The sequence below is a fragment of the Odontesthes bonariensis genome, chromosome 23 (genome assembly GCF_027942865.1).
Source record: "Odontesthes bonariensis isolate fOdoBon6 chromosome 23, fOdoBon6.hap1, whole genome shotgun sequence".
Lineage (NCBI taxonomy): Eukaryota > Metazoa > Chordata > Actinopteri > Atheriniformes > Atherinopsidae > Odontesthes > Odontesthes bonariensis.
The window spans coordinates 11776841-11790162 of record NC_134528.1 but is presented as its reverse complement, the minus strand read 5'-3'; the positions used below and the strand labels follow the sequence as shown (position 1 = coordinate 11790162).

Here is a 13322-nt window from a genome sequence, read left to right as displayed (position 1 = left end):
AAAAATTAAATGAGAGGTTCATCAAAAGCAGCTGGTGGCATTTGGAGTTAATGGTCATATTGCAGAATTAATTTAATTGTAGTGTGAAATGGAGATGTTGCTGGATTACTAAGGGGTCACGGGGTGCTTTTATACTTGTTTTAAAACAAAATCACCATTTCAAGTACATCAACTGAGAACTAATCATTCTGTGATGCAGTCTAAGAAAAAATAACAGGCAGAGAAGCAGCTGGTGGCCGTAAATATTTTCCTCCGTTTCCTCAGAAGCTGCAGTTGCTCCAGACTTAATTTTGGGATTTTAAAAACCCAGTTGTCTATGGTCGGAAAATATATATACGGTATATGATACAACTGCTGCTAAAACTTTTTCTGGGAGCTTGATTGGCCCAAATAAATATTAAACTACAGGGAGAAATCTTAAGTTAAACAAAGTATTTGTTCGTGGTCACGTGAAGTTTAGCCGTGCTGAACTCGGAGAGACAGAGCCCACGCAGGGCCTCCATCAGAGAGCCCCAATATCCGGACACATTTCATATTTATGTCCACCTTTTATCTCACAGAGGTTGTACTTACACTCGACAAAGTATAATTGGACATTTGCTAGTAATATGAGCAGGCCATCCACCGTCTTTGTCATGTTCTTTGGATGTGATAAACAATGTGAGTGTTGTTTCAGGCGTGTATCTACTATACCAGACCTATCTGACATACATTTCGTTTGTATGAGCAGAGTGTAAACGTACAAACTAGGAACATAGATTATTTAGTGAACTACAGAATATGAATGCATAAAGTCTAAGAATAAAGCCAATTTATAACAGAACTAGGTCCTGTGCATAGAGTCGTCAGAGCTCTTTAGGGGATCATTTACACACAGTAAAACTCGTGGTCTAATTTTTATAAAACGTGACCAACAGAAGAAACATTGAGCAGAGCCGTCACATAATTTACTGCAACAACCTTAATCAACTGATGTTGAGATACTATGATATGGTGGTGAGCCGTCAGACATGCCTGTGCCATATGATGCTGCAGTTCTGGGAAACCTAGATCAGCTGAACATGTGCTTGTGTTGACCGAGCAGACAAGTCCAGATTGGCACAAAGAAGGGTCTCAAATTCCTGCGATTTACTTCACATTTGTGAAAATAAGCCATGAACAATCACAAGTCAGTGCGGTGTCCTCAGGAGCTTCAATTTACTCTGAGCCTTGTTGCTGTGTTCTGTAGAAATCAAATTTACTCCTGTTGAGATCTAAAATTCAACTCAACCCTTTGGCAGAGCTGTGTTAACGCCATTAAGTGCATTAGAATATTTATACAGCTAAAACAAATATATTCTGAAATGACAGATCTTACGTTCCTCCCAAAATAACACTGTAACCAAGTGTATGCAGTAAGAGAAGGTGTTGCTTCTTCCATAGTTATTTTTTTTTAATACAAGGAAAGAAGCTGAATCTTTATCGGACAACTTAATAACAAGATGTTCTTCACCACATGAAGTACGGAGCCTATGAGGAGGAAATCTGGACAAACCAAGGCAAAAAAAAACTTAAAAGTAGTCAGTTTGGCTCCAAATTGTAGTCGGCTGCATGTTTTGATCAACCTTGAAATATATTGATTTTCCAGCTGTGATGACTAAAGGCACACACCTGTTCACACAGGGTCCAACAGTTCACACTCTTCCAGTATCAGAGAAAAGTTGTGCAGCTCTATCTCAGGTGAATATCTAAAGCTAAGCATGGTATTGGCAGCGTAATGAAGTGGGGGCAAGCGTGGATCAGCCATCATTGGTCACAACCAGGGCCGAAAATGAGGGGGATTCATATAATTGATTCATGGGCTTTCAATAAGTTTCACTTTTCTACCTCAGCCCCTTTCTCATGCTGCTGTCAATCAGTCAGATGGAACGCACAGGCTTATAGAAACGTGGTTAAAAAAACATGCAGCACAACATAAAGGTGGCACCAAGGTGACCAAATTACAAACTTTTCTTTTGGTGCTGCCGCTACAATTGGCGTCACTATAAAATACCTCTTTCAAAGAGAGATGAGCAAGTTCAGCCTGTTATTCCAGCGATAGAAGAACATTTAAAACCAGGTCAGGTTTTATATTGGTTTATACATTTTTGAATTTACCTTTTCTTTTCTAAAGTCCTGACCTTTCTGCTCATCTTTAAAAGAGAGTAAAAGCAGCATTGTTTTAGTTTTATTCAATGTTTAGCAGACGCCACCAAAATGATAAGTCCAGATTTTGATTTGAATGAGGGAGAAAAAAGAAAAAAAAAAAAAAAGTGGGTTTCTCAATGTGATCCATTGATCAAACTTAACCATCTCTGTTCTAATTTTCACCAAATGTGACCAGCAGAGGAGACATTGTAAAACAAAAGCTTGACACCAGAAGAGCAGAACAAATTAGGTGAGCTGATGGTGATAAAACTCCAGATATGCCTACTGCAAATATGTACTAGACGATGTTTAAGTTCTGAGAAGCCCAGATCAGCGTAACATGCATTACTTTAGACACAGCAGCCAGGTTCAGACCAGCTCTGGTTTATCTAGACTCTTGAAACCAAAAGCAATCTGCATCATACACCAACGTACACATGACTCAGCCACAAAGAAATACAGGAAAGGAAAATTCTTTATTGAAAAACTATACAGTTGAATCGCTCTATTGTGGTAGATAAGCGTTAAGCTTAGGTGAGAACAGAATGCGTGTCTGGAAATCAGGCAGTTTTTACAGACACGCAGCGAGCAAGGATCTCACTGATGTACGTGTTGTTTTTGGCGACCAGCTCCTGCTTCATTTTCCTGAGCGCCACCTTCACCTCTTCCTCAGTCATGGTGGCAACAGCAAGCGACTTTACCTTCTTCAGAAAGTCCTGGATCAGGTTTTCTCCCGCCTGAAGGAGAGGGAGAATAGAATTTTACAATGACTGCCGTTAACCATAGTAACTTGTCACATAATGCAGATCTACCATAGACAGCTCAGACACACAGCTGCCTGAACCAACTGTAGAACAGTGGAACCCTACTCTTTCCAGAGTTTTATTAACCTCAATTACAAAAGATGTGGATTCCAGTGACACATTTTGCTCTGTCTGGCACCATGATAGGCTGTGTGGCTTTGTTTTTCCTCAAACATAAATCTTAAAACCCCCCGAGGACATGGAGCATTGCTGGCACTGTGGGTTTTTAAGAGCAACCAGCTGCAAATTATTTTTACACTGCCCACTGATGCTTATCAATCATGTTCTGATCTGTCCCTGGGCCTGTTCCTCCACAGCGTATGACGTCAGCATAGACTGTGTGGATCTAGAGGCAGAAAGATTGTGGAAAACTGAGCCCTACCTGTTTGTCTGTCCGTCGTCTCTTGGCCTGGGGCTCTTCCTCCTGCTCCGACTTTTCCCCGGCAGGTTCTTGGAACTCCTCCAGCTCCTCTGCCTTCTCCTTCGCCACAGCCAGCACTGATGGTGGGAAGCAAGCCAGCTCAGCAACGTGGATTCCAAAACTCTGGTCACAAACACCTGAAGACAGAGGTAGTTCATTTAGTTGAGACAATTACAAACAAAACCATTTTTTTCACATATAAAACTTCATGCTCAATTGTCAAAAAAAACAGAAATGCTACGCCATGAAACAGAGGATTTATTGCTAGAGGATAATAAAAACGTCCAGCTTTGATGCATCACTATCAATTATGATCAAATACATTTATATAAAAAAATGACATCCAGTCAGTTAGTGAAGAAAACCTTAAAAGATCCACTGAAATACACAAATGTTTCTATGTATCAACTGTGTAAATGAAAACTGTGTTGATATATTAAACAGCCACAACTTATAACATATAATTAAATATATATGTACAGTAAGTCTATACGACTGTATCATTCGATTGATTGGATAGTGATGAATAAAGTCAGATATTGTAACATAAATTAGTGGTAATTTATCTATTCAGCTCAGTGTTGCAGCACAAATCTCAGGCTTAGCTTCACAATCGGCCTGCCCCAATTCAAGTTTGTTTCCCCAACACGAGGTTGCAATATTGAAAGAGCCTAAACTGTATTGAAATTGTTCCGTGGAAGTGGATAAACTGAAAATAAGTCAGAATAACTCAAATAAGCCTGGCTCCTTTGTTTAACCTGGGTTTATGGAACAGCAGCCAGTCCAGCATGTGGTAAAACCACAAAATCTTTTATCTGCATAAAAACTGAAGAGGACAAATGATGAATGAGATATAATGTGTTGAATTGAGCTTTAAAGGATCTGTTTGCCTTTCATGGAGCCAGCTCTCCTGTTACTCTCCTTTTTCAGAGTTTATGTTTATAAGCTAAGAGTCAGCTGACTGTGGCTTTAGATCTCTCAGACACATCTTCAGCAAGAAAGCAAATGAGCTTTCTGTCAGAGAGGATCTGAACATCAACACAATCTACAGGCCCATTTTTAAAAAACATATGGGAATTAGATATTATTATAAGAACAGCCCACTATGAACTAGCTCGTCCTTAACCTGAGCTGTGTTTCCAAATGACAGTAAGTAGGAAAAACTTTAAAGTGGTAGCTGAACAACCCTAACCAAAAATCCTTTTAATTAACGTTTATACATTGAGGCAAATAAATGTATGAAACCAATTTGAGCCTACCTGGTTTGACTCTGTAAAGCATTGTGAGCGTGTTGTGGGACGTCAGGGCCGTGACATGCAGGTTGTGGACGGTGGGCTGCTGTGCTGCCAGCGCTGTCAGCTCATGGAAGTGAGTGGCAAAGAGGCAGAAGCAGCTGATTTTGGAGGCGATGTGCTCGCTGATGGCCCAGGCAAGCCCGAAGCCATCGTAAGTGGATGTGCCCCTGCCGAGCTCGTCAATTATGATGAGCGAGTTCTCTGTAGCCGACCTGCGGGGACGATGTGGTGATGAGAAAAAAGGCTATTGGACGTATCATGTAGTGAAAGTGCATGTCTTGTCCTTACCGCAGAATGGCAGCAGTCTCCAGCATCTCGGACATGAAGGTGGACACTCCTTTCACTTGGCTGTCTCCAGCTCCCACTCTGGCCAGGACACTGTCAATCACACTAAGCTCCGCCTTCTCACATGGCACAAAACAGCCGATCTGAGCCATGAGAGCGATGACACCCACCTGCCGGATAAATGTCGACTTGCCACCCATGTTTGGTCCTGTAGACAACAAAAAGGGTTAGCTGAGGATCTTTCTTCTCTCCCTCATTCACAATCCTGTGGCGTTTCTCACCTGTTATAATATAGAAGCTCTTCTCGTCCTGGACAAAGGTGATGTCATTAGGAATGAAGGCGGTGTCTGCGTCCGTCTCCATGCAGGGATGTCTGGCCTGCAGCAGCTCCATGCGCCTGCAGCCGTCGTCTAAGAGGCATGGCCGGACATACGGCACAGGGGCAGAGACGGACGCCACGGCAAAACTCACCACTGCGTCCAGCTGCGCTATCACGTCACTCAGCGTTTGGAGGGGATCCACATAACCTGGCGGTGCATAAGCGTTAAAAACTTTTAACAAATGACATAAGACAGGAGACTGGAGCATGTGCAGGCCTCCACAATGATTTGTAAGATAAGAGAAGTTTAATGACCTTTGAATGAAATCAATTACTAACCAGCATATCAGGCAAATTAGAAATGTAAGAATTCATGATCGTTTCCACGTAGTCGAGACTCTTTTGCTCAAATCAATGCCATGCTGTCAAGACAGTGAGCAGCATGTGATGGGATTCCGCACCTGAGGCAATGTTGATGATCTCTTTGACGATGGCGTTCTGGGCCTCCTCATACTCTTCCCTGCTCTTGGTGTATTCCTCGTTCAGAGAGCTCAGCTTACTGCAGACACGTGAAAGGGCACATTCAAGAGTCCAGGCCATCAGCTGACAATTAGAGAAGAGTTATCCAAAACTTCCTCCAGACATGTGACACAGCAAAGACCGACCTGTTGGTGAAGCGCACTCCGTTCTTCTGAACATCCAGCGTGGTGAATTTCTTGTTGTTCCTCAGACTCTTCTCCTCCTTGCACGTGACTCGCAGGTAGAAACCGAGCATGGCGTTTGACTCCAGCTTCACCGTCTTACCGGCATCCAGACCTGAAACACACAAGCTCAGCCAATTTGTTCCAGAAACACCTTGAAGATCTTTTTTTTTTTGTTTATTCCCCTTTCATCATTGTTATCTACAGTCACACTGTTGCACCAGAGTCCACGGGGTACCACTAAACGTTCATTAAGAAGAAGAGCTTCTGATATAATGGCAAATAAAGACCTCTGTCATGATGAGAGTCATGATTTAATAGCACGCTGTACTGGGGAAACCAGTTACAGCACAATAACAATAACAACACAATAACGATGAGCCATCTGTCTATAGTAAGTTAAGTGTGTAAGTTACACTGGGCTGAATTTTCATTACGCAATTGTTCTGATATCTACATCAATCTGAAGTTCAAATGTAATCTACCCGACTTTAACATTTTTGTCATCTTCCAGTTAAGGAACACAGATAGGCTCACACTATCGCGTGTTTTAAGGTTTTACTTTTTGACTAAAACTGTTTGGTACCCTCATGGTTTAGTATTTTTTTTTTTTAAAAACAGGACCAAATTAGTTATACAAAGTAATACAAGTACATTTCAAAAGTGTCAGTTGAAACTTGATTAAACATTGTTTCGCGGAATCCATGCAATCGTGAAGATTTCAACGACATCAAGCTCATTCTGACCTCACCCTGTCCTACGTAGTGGTGAGGCTATAACTGCTGCTTCAACCACCACCAAAAACTACATGGAAGTAAAAGCTGGACATTTCCTCCCGGTAAAAAATAAAAGTAAATAAAACGTACACAGAAATGAATTATAAATAATAATCAAGTCATAGCAAAAGTGTCTTATAACCAGTGGGGACAGCGCTTCTGGTTCAAGACCGAAGTACATGAGAAACCTTTGATCTCCTCATGAGATTATGGCTTCAAATGTTCTCCAAAACAACACAAGAGTTTCTTTGTTAAACTATACTCCCATTAGGGGTCAAATAGACTTACATTATACATTAGAGCTTGGCTAACTTATGACGGACCAGTGGCTAATACATGGGAAATGGTTTGCATAATACTTGGGGCCTTGTCCTAGGACACCAGAACACACGGAAAGGCTGTGAATGGAGCCGCAAACCTTGTGATTAGAGGCAACTGGTTCTTCCAGCTGAGCCACAGCTACCCATTGTGTCCATACAGCCATACACGTGTGCATAGTGTCCACCGGTTATTAGTTACCTTACAGCGCGTCTCTCAAAAGCCAAGACAGTAATGAAAAGCTAAACCAAGAGGTGAGTTGCAAGCTAAATGTAAAGTCTAAAATACACACATTATAGAACATAACGACTGCATGATGCAAACAGTTTGCTGCTGGCTTTTTTGTTGCACCATTCTTAAAAAAAACAAACCCAGTTTTTGGACGTGCACTTACCCAGTTCTCTGGCCGCACTGTTTAGCACCGTCTGCATGTTTTTCTCCAGCGCATCCATCTTTTCTCTCAGCTCGCTCAGGACCGGATCAAAAGATGCCTTCACCAGGAACTCGTGATGGTCAATCTACGCGTGACCCACGACACACGAGAGAAGACGCGTTTAAACAACAAAGAAAACTTACCAACGTGTGGAAGCAAAAAAGAAAAGAAAAAAAAAAAAAGACCTGGTTCATGTCCAGTGTGGTTTCAATCATCTCCTGGTACTTGGTGAAGTCATTCAGGAGGTCTTTGAGAGGAGAGGTGAACACTGCCTGCAGCAGAACCTGGTAGCTGCCTGCAACACACACAAACACACAGAGCAAATGTAACAACACTGTTTGTTGCTCATAGATATATGAGGTCCAAAAACACATAATATTTAGGTTTATGACGCAATATGTTTATCATACTATAAAGACAAATTCAGTACAGTATAGATATCAAGACATGGGGACATGAGATGCAAGCCAGTGGTGGTATTTGTTTGTGCATACGTTTGTCTCCCGAAGCCCACAGAAAAATAACCGATCAGATCGACAGCTTCAGCCTACTGACAACGGAATGCATACTTCGACCTGCAGAATACGTCCACACCGACCGTATCAGCAACAGCTTTGTGGGTACCTGAGTATCTCTCCAGGACTGTGAGGAGGGCGGGCATGTGGCTCACAGCCTGGAAGACGTGGTAGCAGTCCTGCAGCGTCGCAGTGTGGCGGTGAAACTTCTTGGCGAGGCGGTGAAGATCAGGAAAGCGCCGCAGCAAATCCTCCTGACAGGTCTGCCTTAGTTCGGAGTCGCACACAAAACTCTCCACCAGGTCCAGCCTGTCGTCACACACACACGCACAAACACACACAAAATGTGAAGAAGCTTAAAGTCCTGAGAGAGCGATGGACATCCTTTAAGAATGTGCCCTTAAGTTTTCTGGCCCTTGTTTATCTAAATACTGATGGTCCTGCTCCAAAATCACTACATGAATTAACATGAACTAACCACTGCACTGCCTCAATCAGAAAGAGATCTGACCTGTTCCTCTTTTGATTTTATCGAAACAACAAACTGTGGCAGTTTATCCCTATCACTGTATAATTACCTCTCCTCAATTTTAGTTCTGTCCATGAGCGGCTGTTTGATCCACTGGTTGACCAGCCGCTGACCCTGCGGAGTGCGGCACTTGTTCAACAAACCGGCCAATGAATGAGCTCCGCTGGTGTCATCAGGTGAACCCTGGAGTAAAAACAATTCAACACGGTACAATGAATATACAACACAGTCAATCAAAACTGCTCCTTCCGCTTTGACGTCTTTTACATAGAGAGTAGGATCCATTTTTTTTTAAGTTCAACTCATTCTCATTGTGGAAAAGCTGCAGTCGACTTGCACTTGTTTACTTTGTGCGGGGAAAATATGAAGTCCTGTGACATGAGTACAGGTTACTGACCTGGAAGAGGTTCAGAGCCCCGACGGCAGCGTTGTCGAGCCTCATGTACTGACCCAGGTCCAGCGCGGCGAGACTGAAGGAGTTGAAGTTGGATTCATCAGAGAGCAATTCAAGGTAACGCACCGCTGCAGCCAAACATGACATGGCCACCTGTGAATAAAGCCATCCATGGAGACTCGGGTCAAACTTTTTTCTCCATTTCTTCTTCTATTCTGACATATCTGCATGTCCGAAGAAACAACATAAGAAAGGCAACTTCCATTTGTTTTAGATTTTAAGAAGCACTTAACAGTTTGAGGGTTTAACTCTGTGCTTGGCGAGAAATACATGAGTATTTTTAATTTTGCCATAAAAATGATGACACAATCTCATAAGATGACAAGCAAAATGGTAAATTATTGATAAGAATTTAAATGTTACATTGTAACTAGTTGAAAAAGTTCCTTTTCTAGATGCTGACCTACAGCACGTGCATGGAATGCTTCCAGCCCACTGACTTCAAACAAAAAACACAAGAACTATCGGTCCATTATGGCCACAGCTATGAGTGTGTGCACCTGCAACTGAGTTAAATCGGCCCCTCACAAGACCTCAAGAATCTTTTCTTTTTGAGTCACCTGCTTGTCCAGCTCAGGCAGGGTGTTGCTCGCCACCGTGTCTCCTCTCTTAGCTCTGAGCAGCCTGTTGAGATCCTGGACAATGTCCTTGCTACTGAACTCTGCTCTCTTTCTGTCAGACACCAGCAGGCCTCCACGCTGTACCACCTACATCAACAACAAAAACAAAACAGTCTGCACACAATAATCACCACATACCGCACCCGTCTTTTGTGCCCAGTTGACATTCAGAGAAAACTGCAGGACATCTTACACCAACGTGTGGCAAAAACTATATAAACCAGCAGATTAGGTGTTTGTGTTGCAGAGGGGGGCTTGCTGAACATGTAGTGTAAAACAATCTCGCCGTCGCATCACCCTCACTTACCTCCCGCAGTTTGTTCCCATCGGTGCTGCAGTCACCCTGAGGTAAGAGACACTCTTTGGGGCTGATTTGGACGAGCAGGGACTCAAGGTTGGAGAAGATCTCGTTGTCGGGAAACTCACACACTCCCATCGTCCTTTGGGCTGCGTCCACATAGCCGACCCCGACCGCACGCTGTCCGTCGGCTCCAGTCGCAAACCGCACAGCTACAACTCCTGCGCAGCCTTCTGCTCCGGTTCCACCACCAAACAGAATCTCCTCGAACTGAGTCAGGTTTCCTGGAGAGGCCTGCATTTGGAAGGAAGCAGGAAGTGGAGATGCAGCAGCCCAAATGCGACAGAAAACAGCCTTCAGAAAATATTTTGGCATTTATTTGTTTAGCCGGTTCGAAAATGTTCTTCTTTCTTATAGGTTCAGACTTTTCAGCTATTGTGTTTCAGTATTTTTTTTTTTTTTTTTTGCTGTGCACATGTTTCACGTCTTTTGACGTCCCCGGGCCATGTTAGATTGTTGACATGTCATGGCATACCTTGTACTCGATCCTCCAGTCGTGCTCCTTGCTGCTCTTGCTGTGGTTCCTGTACACCTCCACTCTGTACTGCCTCACCAGCAGCAAGTCTTTCACGAAAGCCTCAAAGTTCAGCTTACTCAGGATCACACCCTCCAGCTTGCGGCTCCCTGTTGACCGATAAGAACAACATCCTGAATCTTAGTGACCTAAACGGCTCAAACTTAAGTGGACAGCTATAAGAATGAACCGATATTAACGCATCACGTATGGGATATAAGGTGATAGCTTCACTCTACGCTTTCTAGGCTACATTTAACTGTATCAAGTCAGACAACTAAATCAGCTTGCTAATAAATAAACGCAACCTGGCATCAACTTCAGAGCTTCAGCTTAGTAAGCTAGGCTGCTCCAAGCGGTTACCTGATCCCAAGTATTTGATGACCCCATTCGTCTTGAAAACCTCCCTCGCAGCAAATATGGCGTCTTTCCCGTGGACGGTATAGTAGTCGTTACGGTCAAATATCCTGAAGGTTGTGTCGGGTTTCTCCGGCATGGAGAAAATGAAGTTCAGAAAACCGTTCTCGGCTGCACTGTCCATGGAAAGGTTCTGCTTCGGCTGCACCGCCATGCTGGAATCTCCCGCCACCGATGGAGCCAAGCAGGAAGCTACGTTGTCATTCTGCCGTGTCCCCATGGAAACGGGGACAGAGCCCGTGGGCTTCTTCTTTGGTAATAGTAATGCTCTGGGAAATCATTGAACACCCACTACAGCCACCTACTGTGGTGGAGGAGGAACAGAAGTACAGACATTTTGCATGAAAATGTACCCAGAGGTGGAGCGTAATGCCCCCAAACTGCATCGATCTGGTGTCAGGTCACAAACATAACTGTAAAGACAAAGCACATAAACATGTACATTAGTTTAAGATTCAAATGTACAGAAGCATCACTGTACACATTCATGTTGTATTGTTGGTTTGTGAGGAAGTCGAGGCCTTCACAAGACACAGGAACTCAGTGGATGAGGGCAGATGTAAAGGAAAACAAGCTGCCTTATTTGGATTGTGAGGTACATATTGAGGAGGATGGAAGTCCGAGTACTGGGGTATACTGGGAACCTATACACGCACATCAGTAACTTCCCTTCTACTCACATCACATCACTCACTGGAGCGCAAACTGACCATCATCAGAACTGTACAACATCAGGCTGAGAATGTCCATACAAAGGCAGAGGGAAAAGAAAAGGAAAAAATAAATGACAATACAGTTTCCTTTTAAATTTGCAAACCATTGCATTCTGTATTTGTGTACATTTTACAAAGTATACTTTTTGGAACTGGAGTCAGGTAGCCTACATCATTTTAGTTGGCAGCACCTAAATATAGTGTCAAAAAGCTGGACTGGTTTGGGTGGTGATTAAAAAAAGATTTCCCATCTTAAACTCAACTGAGATGTAGCTCATTAATCGTTCAGTTAATCATCATTATAACTTTCCTCTCAAAAACATGATTTTATACAACACTTTACCTCATAATACATCACTCACATAATCATGTCACCCTGAAAAACCAAACTACCACATGCTCTTATACACCCATGCACTTAAGAGTGGAGAAGGAAAGTGTGGTTTGTTTTACCAGAGAAACCTCTTTGTTTCTAACAAGCTTGGTCTAATTGCATTAGTGTAGCAACTCTTCGTGTGTTTCCACAGGTCCTGGGCAGAAAAGACGTGTGCGTTTCTAGTTCTTGCATTCATAAATGCCACTACCTTCATTTTTTGCCACTGTCTGGTCAGAGTTACAGCCTGGCAACATTCGCAGTTAGTAAACGAGGGATAGAGCCCATGAAGAAGGCAGAAAATCAGAGTGCAACCATGTAAATCAAACTTACAGAAAGACATGAAAAATTATTTGCATCATGTAAAATGAGGTTTCCCAGATAGTCGCTGTCTGCAATTTTATTTGTGTTGATTTATTTGGCAGAAGCTTGTGAATTAAAGGCCAATCAATATGAACATTTGGAGACAAAATTTCTCAGTTTGTGCGAAAAGATTTTTAGATTTTCAATCAAAACTTTTGTACTCAAAATTTCACAACAGATCTATTTTATTTGAAATATACCATTTTTGGTGGCAATCTATTTATTTTTTTATTCCACAATGAAAATACTTTACTCCAGCATGACTAATCCGTCATTCAAATGATGAAAAGCATTTTTACAATACTGTGACCATAATCAAATACAAAAGAATTCACAAAATGAAGGCAAATTATCAACAAAAGGGTCCAAGTAATCACTTATCTAAATGTTTCCAACAGTGAAGCTACTTTTTCTTTAATAAAGAAGATAAAACCAATTATCTATCCTTGTGAAACTTTTATCCCCCATCTTTCAAATATTCTTTTATAAGTCTGGTTTGCATCATTCTTAATATTGTAAGCGGTTAGCTTTTGACTAACACCTGGTTGTTATCATATTTGGATTAAGACTTGGTTTTGACACCATGTTGTGGTCTGATTCTGTTTACTAATGAGTTGCTGCAATCCTCTGGCATCTGTATACTAAGAAAAAACTGGGTGGGCAAATGTTAAAAATGTTTCTTCTATTGTGTTAAAAAGGGTCAGATCAATGTGTTTTTTTGTTTGTTAACTGCTGAAACACTAACCTATGAATCATCTATGGGATAAAAGACACCTAACTCAAGGGATGAACCAGTGTTGTGTCTACACATAACAGACAGCATAGTAGAGAACCAAGTTATTACTATATCTGTACGCATCTTGTCACTAACACCTATAAAATTTATACTTAAATGCCTCAGATAACAGAGTTTAGCAGATGTTAAAAAACAAGCTTTAATACAAATGTT

At 42.2% G+C, this 13322-nt stretch overlaps 1 protein-coding gene across 1 annotated transcript; it reads right to left on the bottom strand.

Moving 5' to 3' along the window:
- Nucleotides 1–2438: 2438 nt before the first annotated feature.
- Nucleotides 2439–11137, bottom strand: msh2 (mutS homolog 2 (E. coli)). Its single transcript, XM_075457607.1, has 16 exons — nucleotides 10871–11137; nucleotides 10469–10617; nucleotides 9943–10227; nucleotides 9576–9722; nucleotides 8959–9108; nucleotides 8611–8744; nucleotides 8142–8341; nucleotides 7703–7812; nucleotides 7479–7602; nucleotides 5955–6105; nucleotides 5751–5848; nucleotides 5252–5497; nucleotides 4974–5178; nucleotides 4650–4897; nucleotides 3352–3527; nucleotides 2439–2903 (listed from the first exon to the last, which is right to left on the bottom strand). The coding sequence occupies exons 1-16, from the start codon at nucleotides 11076–11078 to the stop codon at nucleotides 2727–2729; spliced, it is 2808 nt and encodes a 935-aa protein (XP_075313722.1). The 5' UTR covers nucleotides 11079–11137; the 3' UTR covers nucleotides 2439–2726.
- Nucleotides 11138–13322: the final 2185 nt, after the last annotated feature.